Here is a 15,858-nt window from a genome sequence, read left to right as displayed (position 1 = left end):
GTATTGATATATATACCTTTTAGTGGGATAAAGATTGGTTGTAAATGTGATGTCGATTATTGTCCATAATTTGTACATTATAAACAAATGGGCAGTAAAAAGCTACGAGCTTGTTGTATAATAGTTTTTGTAGCTAAGCAATTGTAAATGCAATATATAGAGTGTATTATTATCATATAATGATGTGAAGTAGAAGCTACTTAGCTACCTCTCGTAAAAAATTGGTAACTAGGTTTTCTTCTTCCATCTAATTAACAATTGTTGAATATCCTTCCATGTCCCTCTTGTAACCTTGGTTTATTCATCATCATCACTTCTAATCTTTTGTTTATATTTTACATGATTTTTTTCATCTGAACGTGCAGTTGTATTTTTTTTTTTTAAGGAAAACGTGTAGTTGTTTTGTTCGTCATTCTAGTGCGGAAATTTTAATTTTCTCATCTTATTGCGGTATTCATTTATTTAGATTGATATATCGTCAACATATTAAAGATTTAGAGGCATAATTATACTTGTCACTTTTATTCATTAATATTTGTAAGAATTTTGTCCTTTTATTCTATTAACTTGCAAAATAATCATTTTCGGTTTTAGTGATATTAAATTTGTAGTGTTCATATTAGTGATACTTGCCTCAAGGTCGAGGACGAAAATCTTTTAAGTGGGGGAGAGTTGTAACGCCCACTTTCGTTTAATTGTTTATTTAATCGAGTTTAGGTGATTATATTATAATTATATAATATATGCATGATTTTGATATGTTTTGATGATTTACGATGATTTGAATGATTTGATCGATGACGTGATAAGTTATGAGTTTTGGAAGATTTGATAAGGATATGAGAATTATTTTATTGTTAAATAAAATAAAGATTTGAAAATAATATAAAATATTTTGTTGAGGGCTGTTTTGATATTTTAAATAGTTTTAGGGGAGAAAGTGAGATAAGATAAGTAATTAAGAAAATATATAAATAGGGAAGACCTAATTTTTAGAAAAACTGATTGTACGTGAAAACTTTTGGAAAAAGGGAGAAAAAGCTTAGAGAGGAGCAAGAGACCAAGAGGGCTGCGATTTTCTGCAAATTTAAGGTAAGGGTGAGACTAATAACTCAGTAATATTAGTTGTTGTAATTCTGATGAATAATTAGCAAGAATTAGGATTAATTGGAGAAAACGAAAACTAGGTCAAAACCTTAGAATTGATGATCAAACGGTGAGAATTGGTTTAATTGATGTAGAAAGTGTTCCTAGACCTTAGATAATGTTTAGGACGAACTTTGGAATCAAAAACAAGCTTAGAACCATGTGGATCGACGGATTTTTGTGATTTTAGGAAACCTGGCCGTAGCGACATTCATCGCTCGCCACGGCGAGCTATGATCCTCGCCTCGCGAGTGATGGACTTCATTGCTCGCCACACGAGCCCTTTCCCTTCGCCTCGCGAGTGATTCTGGTATCGCTCGCCACGGCGAACAACCCTTCCTCGCCTCGCGAGCTTAGGTAGAGAGCATGTTAGATTTTGTGTTTTCGACTTTTTAGTTGGACCTTGAGTGTCTTTGAGTGCCTGAACATACCTAGTATTGATTAGGAATGAATGTAGGATCAGATTGAACCCAGAACAACACTAGTTTGGGAGATGAGTGGTACTCGCCATGGCGAGTAAGAACTCTCGCCTCGCGAGCACAACCAGAATGTAGTTGCTTGAGTGTTTGTGCGATCTGTGTCGCACATGTTGATCAAGAGTGAACCCCTAATTGGTAATTAAACCTAATGATGACGTTTAATGCAATCTGTAAAGCCTTTAAGACATGTTGTCGTTAATTGAGCATGATTAATGTATTGTACAATCATGTAAGATATGAAAGTTAATTATGATGCAAATGAGTTGCTATTTATATAATGATATCATCTTGTTATGTGACTTGTTTATGCTGCTTCCGTTATTTAACTAAGTGCATATGGTATATGATGAAGTTTAGCTCCAAATTATTGGATGCATGTTGATATGTTGATTACGGTGTTTTGTTGTTAAGAGTCCATGCATAGCATATCATTGAGCTTAGTCCTCACCACGTTTATTAGGAGTTTTGTCCTCCGCACGTTTTATAGGAGCTTTGTCCTCCGCACGATTAAAGTATACTAATACTTATGATGACGATTGGTACCACATGCATATAAGGAGTCTAAGAGCATTGTCACATTGTCATGATTAAGATGCCTTGTTGATAATGATTGAATATGTGATTACGTGATAAGTGTTTATCAATTATGTTATGTTGTTCAAGATAATTGGATATATGATTACGTGATAACTGCTTAGCAATTATGCAATGTTGTTAAAGAAATGATTATGATGTTAATTTATGATTCGCAATTACATTGATTAATGTTATTTTGTTATGAAATCTCACCCCTTCTGCTTGAAAATGTTGCCCTTCGTATGGGTAACTTGCAGGTGATCGTGCTTAGTGTGCAGTTGTCGTCGTGAGTGGCCTTGCCTTCTCTGTGTCGTCTAGGTCGCTCTGATATGTAACGGGATGGGGTTTAATGTTATACATGCTTCATTCTCTTACGTGATTAATATGTTATTTTTATCATGTTATGGATTACGATATGAACTGTTTTGATGGGGCCTACGTGCCAAACTGATTTATGATTTCCGAACTAATATTCCGCTGCTATGTTAAGATATTATGTGAAAGTTAAATTATTATTTAACTGTTTTTGGATTACGTTTCTATGTGATATCCCGTTTATGGTTTTTACTCTGATAAATGTTTAAGAAATTTGTATATTGGAAAAACGGGGTGTTACAGGTTTCGCCTTCATGCTACTGGGCCGACTGGGTCTCTTTTTGTCATCACTTGTTGGGAAATTTGGAAAGCTAGGAACACGAAGAGATCTTTCAAGCAAATAGAAAGCCTACATGGTTGATTGTTAATTGTATATTTAACACTCGTAATTTTATTTTGCAGGTTTTGCATACAACCTCTGCTAGGACAAACATCATTCGACAGATTGCGTGGCACCCCCCAACTGCTCCTGGTCTCAAGATAAATGTAGATGGAAGTTCCTTCGGTAATCCAGGTCGTGCTGGTTTTGGTGGTCTTATTCGCAATGATGTTGGAGGATGGATCCATGGTTTCTCTGAATCTTGTGGTCGTGTTTCTAACCTTCTTGTTGAGCTCTATGCCATCCTCAATGGGCTTCAGTTGGCTTGGGATTTAGGATTTAGAATCATTACTTTGGAACCTGATTATAAATCAGCTCTTGATCTTATTCTCGATAACGACACGACTTATCATCCTCATGCCATTGTTCTGGGTCGGATTCGTACCCTCATGTCACGAGATTGGTCCTTGCTTTTCAATCATACTTTGAGAGAAGGAAATGAGTGTGCTGATTGGTTGGCTAAATATGATGCTCAATCGGATGTTAGTTTAAAGTTGTGGGTCTCTCCACCTCCGCAATTTGCACATGTGCTTTTGGCGGATGCCTCATGTGTCTTGAGGCTGCGGTCTAGCTAGTTTTGCTTGTTTTTGTTCTTTCCTTTTCCTTGTAATCCAAAAAAAAAAAAAAAAAAAGTATTCTACAAGTTTGAATGAATTAATATCTTTTTTAGTCATAATATATAAGATAAAATTAGGAGCTATGTGCATCGATGATTGAATATTATTATTATTATATAAAACAATATTAAAAACCTTGATTTGATTTGAAATACAAGAGTTAAAATAAGTCAATAAGGCTTAATTCAATTAATATGTGTTGTTGGTATTATTAAATTGAACCCCTTTATTCAGGGGTGACAACTAGAGCACCTGTGGAAAAATGGTGGGTAATTTACCCCAACCAATACACATTAGCCACATAAGCACATTTTTAAGTGGTATCATGAACTATCTTAACCCACTACTAGAAAAAGTTGAAATACCGACGGAATTTAGAGACGGAATTAGATTTGTCTCTATCAGAGACGGAATTAGAGACGGTAAAAAGGAGCAGGAGACGAAAATTATAATTTATTTTTTTGTTACGGTTTTAGAGACGGAAATTTCCGTCTCAATGGTTTTCCGTCTTTAAATCCGTCTCTGTGTCAGTCTCCAAATGGTCAACTAGTCATTGAAATAGTCAAACTTTTAACAGAGACGGAAATTTTCCGTCTCTGACGAATTTTTCATTTTTCCAACCAATTTATTTCGATAGCCGCCCACTTTTTTTAAGGAGCCCGCCCAGCATAACTTTGGTATGCTTTTTTTATTTTTTATTTAATATTTAATAATATAATATAATAATAATAATATAAGATAATAATAATTCACAAAAAAAAAAACTTCACTTCCTACTTTCACTTTCACGTTATTCTCTCTTCTCCCCTTTTCTCTTTGATTGTTCTCACCTCCATGTTTCTTCCTTCCAACAGCTCACCCTCCATCAATTCTTCTTATTCTTAATTTCAAACCCTGTTATCAACAACCCCAATTCATCCTTCTCCTCAATTACCAACAGTTCACTTACATCAATTTCTCTTATTCCCAATTTCAAACCCTAATTCCAATTTTGGGTTACAAAGACAAACCAAATACTAATTGGAGATTCTTTGTAAAAAATATTAGGTAATTTAATGTTTATCAATTTCAAATTTTTTTTTCTTCATGTTTTTTGTTGCTAAATTTCTTATGTGAATTAGAAAATACTGTATCTAAATTGGAGTTGTGAAACCCAATTGCTAAATTAGTGTTGTGAAAATAATTGAGGTTTTTTTTTTGGTTAAAAAAAAATTGGGTTTACACGTGAGTAAAAAATTGGTGAGAAAGTTTCTAAAATCTTAATTTTTTTTTCATGTGTATTTTGATTATTTTTAAGGTTTATTAATTGGATTTATATTGTTGAGTTCATTAGATGATACCTTAAGATTCTTCAACATTTTCTTTAAAGTTGTTTGAACGAAAGTATACTGTATGTACAAAATCTCAGAATGATTGCATTCAATTGTTTCATTTTCTCAAATTATTATTGATGTCAACGTATTTTCTTAAATTATTATCGGCGTCAACGTGTTAGTGTTGTATCGTGTCTGTGTTGTACAGGGTAATGGTGTTATGGGATCAAGGCTTCTCCCCGTTTCATGTGTTTTATGTCATTTTAGTTTCTTAGATACTCTGTTCAAAAAAAGAATTGTAATGTTTTTCCTATATGAATTTCAGTTTATTCATAATTCCTTTACTTTGTGGTAATTTTACAACTTCATGTTTTCATAGATTCTGTAAAAATCAACGAAGGTCTGTAAAAATTGTATTAGATATTTCTGTTTGGTTATGTTCATAGATTCTAAATACATGTTGTTTTCTTCTATTTCAGAGATTTGATTTCCAATTACACAAAATCTATAGAGGAGCTTGTCAGATCTGAGCCATCGGAGCCTGTCGTTCTTTTCAGACAGGTAATGAACCTTAAATGAGATTTTATTTGTTATTAGATTGCAACTTCCATGTTTTACTGGATGTGGATTACCTGATTTTCACCTTAAAATTAAGATGAAACCAAATGCTAATAATCTTAGACAGAACTATTGTTTTATGAAAGCTGGAAATTATCTACTAAGTATTATGATCCTATTTACTACTTTTTTATTTTTTTATTTTTTTACAGTTTTATGTTTTTGATTTTTGTTATTAATTAGCACTAAATATTTTGTTCAGTTCGTATTGAACTTTTGAATGTGAATGCTTTTCTATTTTATTTTATTGTATCCCCTAGCTATTATCAATATGAGAAATAAAAACACATAAATCTATTAACTATTATAACTAACATGCTACCAATTTTTCAATATAGAATGGAGATTCCTGAACATCGCAAGTGGATGGATAATAGGATGCGTCCTGATAATAGTAGAGTTACAGATGAGTTTTTGGCCGGGGTTTGTGAGTTTGTTGAGTTTGCTTGTGCACAAGATGATTTCAAAAAAGTAGGAAAGTTGAGATGCCCATGTAAAATATGCAAGTGTAGAAAGCCTCAGTCAGTTGACGATGTCATGAAACATCTTTGTATGAAGGGGTTTAAGGAGGATTACTATTACTGGAGTAGCCACGGTGAACAAAGGCCTTCGGTTATGCCAGTGGTTTCAAACAACTCCTATTATGGAAGCATTGGGATACGGGAAGACTTCAATAACTTTGAGCAAATGGTAATGGATGCAGCTGGACCATCTCTTGGTTATTATCTTGAGCAAGAAGAGTTTGCTTGTCCAGAACAAATAAGGGAGGATCCTGACCCACAAGCAGAAAGTTTTTTTAAGATGTTGAAAGCTGCACAAGCTCCCTTGTATCACGGTTGTGAAAGTTATTCAGAACTGTCAGCTGCAATACAAGCATTAAGTATAAAGTCTGACTTCAATAACTCACAGAATTGCTTTAATAAATGGGTAGAGTTTATGGGGAAAGCATTGCCAAATGACAATCGAATGCCTAAAAACTACTATCGTGCAAAGAAATCGGTGGAAAAGCTTGGATTGGGTTGCATAAAGATTCATTGCTGCCCAAATGGTTGTATGATTTACTACTATCCAGAAGATAAGAATCTCCGTAATTGTAAAATATGCGGCGAAAACTGTTACAAAAGTGTCACTAGAAATGGCAAGATTAGAGATGTTCCTTTAAAAAAGATGTGGTATTTCCCTATTATCCCAAGGCTTCAAAGACTATATTCCTCAATGCAAACTGCAAGCCAAATGAGGTGGCATCATGATGTTACAAGAGACGATGGATATTTATCTCATCCAGCTGATGGAGAAGCTTGGAAGCATTTTGATGAAAGCTATCCTGAATTTGCAAAGGACCCTCGAAATGTGAGGTTGGGGTTGTGTGCTGATGGATTTGCACCATTTGATAAAACAGGTAGAACATATTCATGTTGGCCAGTGGTTATTACTCCTTACAATCTTCCACCTTGGATGTGCATGAAAAGAGAGTTCTTATTCTTAACTGTTTTAATTCCGGGCCCTTCTAATCCAAAAGGGAGAATTGATGTGTATATGCAGCCACTGATAGACGACCTTAAACTTTTGTGGAATTCTGGTGTGATGACATATGATGTCTCATTACAACAGAATTTTGTCATGAAAGCTTGTTTATTGTGGACAATTAATGACTTTCCTGCATATGGGATGTTGTCGGGTTGGATGACAATGGGAAGGCTTGCATGTCCTATTTGTATGGAGTCTACGAAAGCATTTACCCTTCAACATAGTCACAAGACAACTTTTTTTGACTGTCATCGCCAATTCTTATCACCTGATCATTGCTATAGGAGGAATAAGACTGCTTTTAGGAAGAGTAAAGATGAGACATCATCGCCCCCAAAAAGGTTGACCGGTGAAGAAATGTGGGAAAGGGTCAAGGATTTACCGAGCATAATTGGACCTCCATATGATGATTTTCCAGGGTATGGACTTCTCCACAATTGGACCAAACAAACCATCTTTTGGCAGTTGCCATATTGGAAGACAAATCTTCTCCCACATAATCTAGATGTCATGCATATTGAAAGAAATGTATTTCTTAATATCTTGTATACTGTTATGGACACCAAGGGAAAAACAAAGGACACTTTTAATGCTAGATTGGACTTGGCAGATATTTGTAGAAGGAAAGATTTGGAGCTACAAGATGTTGGAGGGGGAAAGCTTAAGAAGCCAAAAGCAAAGTACACATTAACAAAACAACAAAGATTATCTGTGTGTGAATGGGTCAGAAAACTAAAGCTACCAGATGGGTATGCATCTACCTTATGTAGATGTGTTGACTTGCGGGAAGCAAAGTTATTTGGAATGAAAAGTCATGACTGCCACGTGTTCATGCAACGCTTGCTTCCTATTGCATTCAGATCTCTACCCGACCCTATTTGGAACACCCTAACAGAGTTTAGTCAATTCTTCCGAGAGCTTACTTCGCCTATACTAAAAAAGGAGAATTTACATGTAATGGAGAAAAATATCCCAATCATTTTGTGTAAGTTAGAACAAATATTTCCCCCTAGTTTCTTCGACTCTATGGAGCATCTTCTAATACATTTACCGTATGAAGCTAGGGTTGGTGGTCCCGTGCAATATCGATGGATGTATCCTTTTGAAAGGTTGGCCATCTATCTTCTTTTTCTTTTTTTTTAAGTAATCACTATGCACTAATAATTGTGAACAGGGTGTTATTTGGTTTTTTTTCCGTTTTCCCACGAAATGGACAAAGCATTCTCAATTTGATCATTATGCTTACTCTTCATGGTAGTCACTTAAACTTGTCTGTTTAGTTTCGATTAATGTGTTGATTCAACCAATTTGATCATTATGCTTACTATTCATGGTAGTCACTTAAACTTGTCTGTTTAGTTTTGATTAAATGTGATTCAACCAATTATATGGTTACTATTCATGTTAGTCACTTAAACTTGTCCTATTTTAGTAATCACTATGCACTCATAATTGTATTAATGTCTTCAAGTTATTTTATTAGGTTTATTCGTACCTTAAAAGATAAGGTCACAAACTCATCTTCTGTCGAGGGCTCTATTTGTGAAGCGTACTTAGTGGAGGAGGCCTCTACGTTTGCGTCTTACTATTATCCACCTGATGTTACTTGTAGAAGGACAAGAGTGCCACGGAATGATGATGGAGGCGAAAGTTGTTCAATCAGACAACCTTTGTCTATCTTTAATTATCTTGGGCGTCCTTCTGGGAAATGTACAACCTACTTCCTACAAGACAAAGAAATGAAAGCTGCACATCTCTATGTTCTTCTAAATTGTCCAGAAGTTGAGCCATTTTTGTCGTAAGTGTACACTTCTTTCATTTACCAATATCTTTGAAAAAATATAATATCTCTAAACATGTGATTTTAATGTAGCATGTATACGGATATGCTTCAAGATCTTGGTGTAGCCGACTCAGAAGTTGACAAAGTAATCTCCACATCATTTCCTAATTGGTTCAGCGAATATGTATGGTGAATTGAATCTCCCTAGTGTCATTAATGCTACTTACTTTGCTTGTTAATTGAAACTAATCTAACTTTTCAAAATAGGTCTCAAAGAACCATGTTGAAGATAACTTTTTGAGGAGTTTGGCATGGGGGCCCAAGAGAAAAGTCAACAAATGGTCAGTGTATTATGTAAATGGATACAAGTTTAATACCATAGATCATGGTAATGGGATGAGTACAACAAATTGTGGCGTATCTGTTCAAGGTGGTGAAGATGGGGAAATTGACAATGATTACTATGGTGTCTTAACTGACATTGTTGAAGTTTACTATACTGGATGGCCAATAAAGACGTTGGTTCTGTTCAAATGTGATTGGTTTGATCCCACTTTGAATCAAGGTAAAAAGGTAGATAGTTATGGAAATGTTGAAGTTAGAGCATCTAGGAAATATAAACATTATGACCCATTTATATTTGCACAACAAGCAAAACAAGTATACTTCACACAGTATCCTGAAGGAAAAAAAGATTGGTTGGCTGTGATTAAGACCAAGGCGAGAAGCACAATTCAAACTTTAGAAGATAGTAAGCCGGAGAAAGAAGTTCCATACCAAGATGAATCAATCACACAATCACACGTGACAATTGAAAATGACAATCTTGAAGGAAGTCTTGTTGATTTAGTTGGAGAAGTTGAGGAAGCATATGGTCCTTTCTTAGATGAGGTTACCTTTGAATGGGATAAAGATATTGAAGTAGAAGACAGTGCCAAAGAAGATGATGACGATGATGACGACGATGATGAAACATATTCTGACTAGGTAATTTATTGACAGTTTTAGTTGTGTTGCTAGACAGTTTTATCTCTATGAGCTGTCTTTTTGACTTTGTTTAATGGCTGTTTGTTGTGTTGTGGCCAATATGTTGTTTTTGGCCGCCTACCTTCTATGGCAAAATATAGTTATTTACATGTAAAATATGGTCCAGTTGCAATTGTTTCTCTCTGAACCTATTTTCTTTATATGATATGAAATATGAACCTTCAATATTGTTGTTACTTAAGTTGAAAAGTTGAAATGGCAAATGGTTGAAACAATTGTTACAAATAGTGGCAGTTACATAAATAGGGAGATATAGTTATTTAGGGGATATACTATTTTCTTCATATGATATGAAACATGAAGCTTCATTGTTACTTAGGATGAAAGTTGATTGTCCTTTTCAAAATACACAACTTCATGATATTTTTTTGCTTGTAGGCTATTATGGAGCGCTTGGAGCGAATGTTGGGGAATTTCATGCCTATTATAAACTCTTCAATTCAACAGAAAAGAGAGGGTGATAATGGTAACAACGAGATAGATGAACTTTAGTTTGGTTACTTTTGTTTAACAGGATGAATTGATGATAAACTTTGTATTTTAATATTATGTGGTGATGTTTTGTTGTATGAGTGTACTTTCATGTCACTTTTGCAAATTTGATGTTTCTCAAAATATAATTATGACATTTTTGATAGTTAGATAAACATAATGAATATCTTAAACATTATTTTACCACTAAACATTTGAAATATTGAGGCAGAATTTATAATAATAAAAAAAAAAATCATTTTTAGAAATATAGTCAATCTATCCTTTCAAAAACCTAGACAATATGAAAATATGCTTCTCTGTGGACTAAAACAGACTAAACCGACTAATAACATTATCAAATAAAATCAATCTTACCGTTGGATAAAACCTAATAAGATTAAGAACGAATCAGAACTCGAATTTTGACGATCACAATCTTCAGAATAACTTAACCCGACAAATTATCCCTTTAGAAATATAATAAATAATAAACTTTATAAAAAATAAAAAAAAAAGTTTTATCGCTACTACTTTTTATATAATAAATAAACTTTTGTTAGGGTAAAATGTGTAGTAATTGCAATGTAGATCATTCTAATGATTTATTTTTATACCAAAAATGAAGTTTAATTGCTGGCCAACTAAAAAAAATAAAATATCAGGGACCAACACCAAAATGCAGGGACTAATATAAAAAAATGTTGAAAGTGCAGGGATTAATGATATTTTTAAGTTAAAAAGTTGATTTTTTTTTTTTTACTTTTAGTGTGCCACGTGGCGTGCCTTGATACGATACGGATACGTACTGCACCGATACGTTGATACGGGAAAATTTCAAAAATCAAGATACGATACGGCGGGGATACGTTAATAAAAAAAATTATATAATTAAATGTATAATATAATTATACATAACCTTTTTTTAATATGCAAATATATTAACAAACACAAGAAACTAGACTTGTAGCAGATTAACATAAATATAAATAATATTGACGATTAATAGAGTGGTGATTAGTCAATTACATACGTAAAATATACCAAAAAGAGCACCACCAGTGTTATATCAATGCTATACTATATCCAAAAGGAATATTGTTAATGCTATACTATATCGATCCAAAAAAGAAGCACTATATCCAAAGTGGAAGGCGACCATTTTGGAAGAAAAGGTTGAAACCCTAATTTTTTAAAAAGGGGAAGATGAAATTGTTTCTGTGGTATGATGTGGGTCGTACCGGCACCAAAGAAAGATAAATGAAATGTATATATATATATATATATATATATATATATATATAATATTTTTATTCTTATGTTTTTCCCGATACTCTCCCGATACGTATCGGGCAGGTATATGGCAGGATACACAGGGGATACGGTACATCATCCATTTTGAAGTATCAGGGCTTCACAGGCAGAGACCAATGTCAAACAAAAAAAGTGCAGGGACCAAAGCCAAAATTGAGTAAAAGTGAAGGGACTAAACACACATTTAAACCTAATATATTTAAGAAAAAATTATTTAATTTTCTTTTTTGAGGAACAAAATTTTTAGTTAGAAAGACAAAAAAGACAACAACCATTTTTTGGTAAATAAAGGAAAAAAGAAAAAGGAAAAAAAAAATTAGACTAAAATTGACCAAAAAGCCATTCAGCTAAAATGAAATCCATACCGTGAAGAGATCTTTTCATTTCCCTCTTCTCATTTTCATTTTCATTTTCATTTTCCCACTCACTCCATTTTCCAACTTTAAGCTTCTTCACCTAACCCATTCAGTCACCGTCGTATCTTTGCTAACCCCTCTCTCTCTCAGAATTCTTTCAAAATTATCGCAAACCCCTCTCTCTCTCAGAATTCTTTCAAAATTATCGCAAACCCCTCTCTCGAATCGCTAATATTTTAGCTCACAAATCCCTGTCAAAGTTTAACAGCTCACAAATTGAGGATTTTCTCACTTGGAAGTTAGGGTTTTGTCGATTGAAACTGATAACTGGGGTAAATTTCTTCTCTGAATTTTATCTTTTGAGGATTTTTATCTTTTGTTGTTGTTTCACCTTTGAATGAACTTCATTAGTTTCATATACAATTTTTTAGGAATTCCCTTTTGATTCTTTTTTTTGGGTATTCTTTGAAGATAACTTTAAACATAGATTACGTTTTTTTTTTGTTTTGATTGTTTGGGTCTTCATTGAGTTTATGTAGTGACTTCTTTTTGTTGATTTGTGATAGGGTTTTTGTGTTTCTAATAATGGGTATTTGAAAAAAAAAATATAACTTTTTCTCACCGAGCTTGTTTTCTAAACACACGTTGTGTTTTGGATCAAGGGTTTTAATATATTTTTGCTGGTCAAAAACAAAAATAGTTAGTGTTTAAGTATCATTTGAGACTATTATGCAAGGTAGAACAAATCAGTGTAGCCTATATTTGTCATTGTTATGGTAGGTGAATAAAAAATTGTAGCTTATGTCTGTTGAGTCTGTTTACATTAGTAAAGGTATGTGCTTGCCTGTTTTAATGTGTCTCAGGTTACTCAATATAAGCTTTGAAGCACTGACACAAACATTGAAAACGGACATGGCACCCACACTAAAAATGAATTATTTGAACTTAATGACATGTATTAGTGTCGTATTGGTGCGTTGAATTTGTCTACATTAGAAAAGGTTAGTGCGTTGAGTTCAATAGATACGGTGAGATTCTTCAACATTTTCTTTACCAATTTCATATTTATATTTAGTAGTTGTCTGTACAAAATTATACTGCATGTCCAAAATATCAGAACGATTACATTCAATTGTGTCATTATCTCAAATTATTATGGATGTCAACCTGTTTTCTCAAATTATTATCAGTTGTCAACGTGTTAGTGTTGTGTCGTGTCGGTGCTTTACAGTGTAATGATGTTATGGGACCAAGGCTTCTCCCTGTTTCATGTGTATTGTGTCATTTTAGCTTCTTAGATACTCTCATTTGTCTTTATCTTTATATGATATAACCACGTTGACTTTTTGTGAAGGACTTGAAGCGATGACGACACCACCATATGAGAAGAATCGACTCAAAAGAGTTGCAGAGAATCATAGAGTGATAAAGGCTCTCAATATGCATCGTCTCTCTCAGGATCTTCACGAATGCACTTCTCCAAAATCAAAACCTTCATTGGTCAGTGATAATCTCTCACACAAACTCTTTAGTTTTCTAAAATTGAGTTTGAATTTGAGTGCTGCCCATATACTCTACTAGGACTAATCAACTCAAATTTCTATGTATTGTTTATAGATGTCAGGTACAAGCAGAGGCAGGGGAAGAGGTAATGGATTAATTGCAACTCGTCAACATATCTCATCTTCCGAAACTAACCCGACATCTACACCAACCTCGTCTGCTCATCTTGAACCTAACCCAACACCACTCATTTCACCACAAATAGAAAAAACCCCTACATCAACCACATTTACTCATCACCAAACTAACCCAACACATACCCCATCTGCTCATCCCCAAACTAACCTAACACCTCTCGTTTCTCCACCATTAAAAAAAACACCTACACCAATCACATCTACTCATCCCCAAACTACGCCACTTATATCTCCATCATTACAAAAAACAAATCAATTTGCCCCATCCGCTCTTCCCCGTACTAGGCATGCACCTACAATATCTCAACCTTTGCAAAACACCTCTATCTCTTTCCCATCTCATTTTCATTCCCAAACAAGGCATACACAAACCATATGTCAATATTTACAGAATGCACCTGCATCATCTCATTCTCATGGCCAAACCACCCCTAACTATCTTCCATCTCATTCCCAAAGTGGAACATCTATGGATATGCCACAAGATCCTCCCGTTGATAACAATTCACAAGCAAATCCAGACACAGATACATCATCCTACACACCAAATAACATCAAATGGGGGTCAAAGGATAGATCAGATGGACGAATTTGGATAAGATCAGAACTTGGAAATAAGTAATTTTAATTTTATATTATAATTCTATAGAAATATATAATGTTTTAAATTGCATCTTACAAGTTATTTTTCTTACACTTTCAGCTTTTATCCAGAAGAGGTAGTGAGGAGTGCTATAACAAAAATTTTCAAGGAAAATTTTGGTGGGGCGTGGTCATGCTGGAAAGATGCAAAACAAAATGAGGAAGTACCGTTGCTTTGGTTTAATGATTTTAAGGTATTTTTGTGATATATGTTGTTTTAACCTATTTGATTTATATGATATTAAATATGAAGCTTCATTGTTACTTAGGTTGAAAGTTGATTTACCTTTTCAAATACGTAGCTTCATGATATTTTTTTGTTTGTAGGCTAAATTCAAGTGGCTTGCAAATGATGAAGCTAACATTAAAAAGAGCTTTAATAGTAGGGGGTCTTTGGCATTAAAAAATGCCTTGTTCAAGGTGCGTAGTGGTGAAGATAAAGGTGAATGGGTTGGTGTAGACAACTTGAAACAGTTGGAGGTTAAATGGAAAGAAGAGAAATGGCAAAAAAATTCTTTGACTAATAAACAAAACAGGCAGTCTAAAGTTGGGCACAATGTGCATAGTGGAGGATCCATATCTGCTAGAGTGCATAGCAAAAAAATGGTTAGTGATTCTTTTTGTTTAAATTACAGTGTAAAAATGTTCATACTAACTTGTTGTTTGTTGGTTATGTTTTAGAGAGTGGAATTGGATAGGGAACCAACATGGTTTGAGATTTATGACAAACTTCATAGACCAAAAGGGAAACCAGATGGGTGGTTTAATGAAACACAAGCTAAGATAGCTGTATGTATACTCACATTTTTGTTTCTCTTTCATATATCTAAATTATATTACTAATAGTAACTCTTTTTTGCAGGAAATGTACCAAACTCAAATGTTTGAGAAACACTCTCAAAGTGGTGAGATTAGTAGTCAACAACCTACTGAAGAAATTCACAATGATATTTATATGGAAATTGTTGGAGGCATTAACAAGAAGGGGCGCATATTTGGATTAGGATCTCAAGCTGCTGTTGTCAAAGAATCTTTGAGACCGTCACGCTCAATTTCTACTGATGTACCTTCTTCTAAAAAAGTTGCTGCTATGGAGGCTAAGATTGAAGCATTAACCGCTGAACTTGAAAAGAAAAATCTTGAACAAGAAACGCTAAAACAAAAGATGGAGCGCTTGGAGCAAATGATTGGGAATATTGTGCCTAATATGAACACTTCAATTCTGCCGGAAGGAGAAGGTGATAATGGTGACAACTAGATAGATGAACTTTAGCTTAATTGGTTGCTTTTATTTTGGTATCTTTTGTTAGATCAAACATATCATGGTCTTTTATATTTTAGACAACTTTATGTTAGTAACTACTAAGTGGATTGATGGTAAACTTATCTTGGTAACTACTAGGTGGATTGATGATAAACTTTAGTTTAGTTACCTTTAATATTTTGTGATGATATTTTGTTTTTATGAATTCTCCTAACTTGATGGGTATCAAAATATTATTGACATTCTTGAAA

At 33.9% G+C, this 15,858-nt stretch overlaps 2 protein-coding genes across 4 annotated transcripts; both read left to right on the top strand.

Moving 5' to 3' along the window:
• The first annotated feature begins 4,360 nt into the window (after nucleotides 1-4,360).
• LOC112419132 (uncharacterized) lies at nucleotides 4,361-10,475 on the top strand. The gene is made up of 7 exons (XM_024776142.2): nucleotides 4,361-4,619; nucleotides 5,365-5,446; nucleotides 5,842-8,139; nucleotides 8,514-8,828; nucleotides 8,904-8,997; nucleotides 9,081-9,800; nucleotides 10,239-10,475. The coding sequence occupies exons 3-6, from the start codon at nucleotides 5,843-5,845 to the stop codon at nucleotides 9,798-9,800; spliced, it is 3,426 nt and encodes a 1,141-aa protein (XP_024631910.1). The 5' UTR covers nucleotides 4,361-4,619; nucleotides 5,365-5,446; nucleotide 5,842; the 3' UTR covers nucleotides 10,239-10,475.
• A 1,696-nt stretch (nucleotides 10,476-12,171) lies between these two features.
• LOC112419133 (uncharacterized) lies at nucleotides 12,172-15,858 on the top strand. 3 transcript variants are annotated; one of them, XM_024776143.2, is made up of 7 exons: nucleotides 12,172-12,333; nucleotides 13,356-13,501; nucleotides 13,619-14,319; nucleotides 14,405-14,537; nucleotides 14,671-14,949; nucleotides 15,025-15,132; nucleotides 15,206-15,858. In XM_024776143.2, the coding sequence occupies exons 2-7, from the start codon at nucleotides 13,367-13,369 to the stop codon at nucleotides 15,599-15,601; spliced, it is 1,752 nt and encodes a 583-aa protein (XP_024631911.1). In that variant the 5' UTR covers nucleotides 12,172-12,333; nucleotides 13,356-13,366; the 3' UTR covers nucleotides 15,602-15,858. The 3 variants fall into 3 exon arrangements, with proteins under 3 accessions (XP_024631911.1, XP_039686356.1, XP_024631912.1); XM_039830422.1 differs by having other exon boundaries at nucleotides 12,865-13,501; XM_024776144.2 differs by lacking the exon at nucleotides 12,172-12,333 and having other exon boundaries at nucleotides 12,363-13,501.

The sequence above is a fragment of the Medicago truncatula genome, chromosome 2 (genome assembly GCF_003473485.1).
Source record: "Medicago truncatula cultivar Jemalong A17 chromosome 2, MtrunA17r5.0-ANR, whole genome shotgun sequence".
NCBI lineage: Eukaryota > Viridiplantae > Streptophyta > Magnoliopsida > Fabales > Fabaceae > Medicago > Medicago truncatula.
This window is presented reverse-complemented; position numbering and strand designations above follow the sequence as displayed.

Excerpts from the sequence above, each read along its gene's own strand:
- LOC112419133 (XM_024776143.2), top strand. The coding sequence starts at position 13,367 with ATGACGACACCACCATATGAGAAGAATCGACTCAAAAGAGTTGCAGAG. Across the intron at positions 13,502-13,618 it reads CAAAATCAAAACCTTCATTG|ATGTCAGGTACAAGCAGAGG; the intron begins GTCAGTGATAAT and ends TATTGTTTATAG. Across the intron at positions 14,950-15,024 it reads GAGTGCATAGCAAAAAAATG|AGAGTGGAATTGGATAGGGA; the intron begins GTTAGTGATTCT and ends GTTATGTTTTAG.
- LOC112419132 (XM_024776142.2), top strand. The coding sequence starts at position 5,843 with ATGGAGATTCCTGAACATCGCAAGTGGATGGATAATAGGATGCGTCCT. Across the intron at positions 8,140-8,513 it reads TGGATGTATCCTTTTGAAAG|GTTTATTCGTACCTTAAAAG; the intron begins GTTGGCCATCTA and ends TTATTTTATTAG. Across the intron at positions 8,829-8,903 it reads GAAGTTGAGCCATTTTTGTC|CATGTATACGGATATGCTTC; the intron begins GTAAGTGTACAC and ends ATTTTAATGTAG.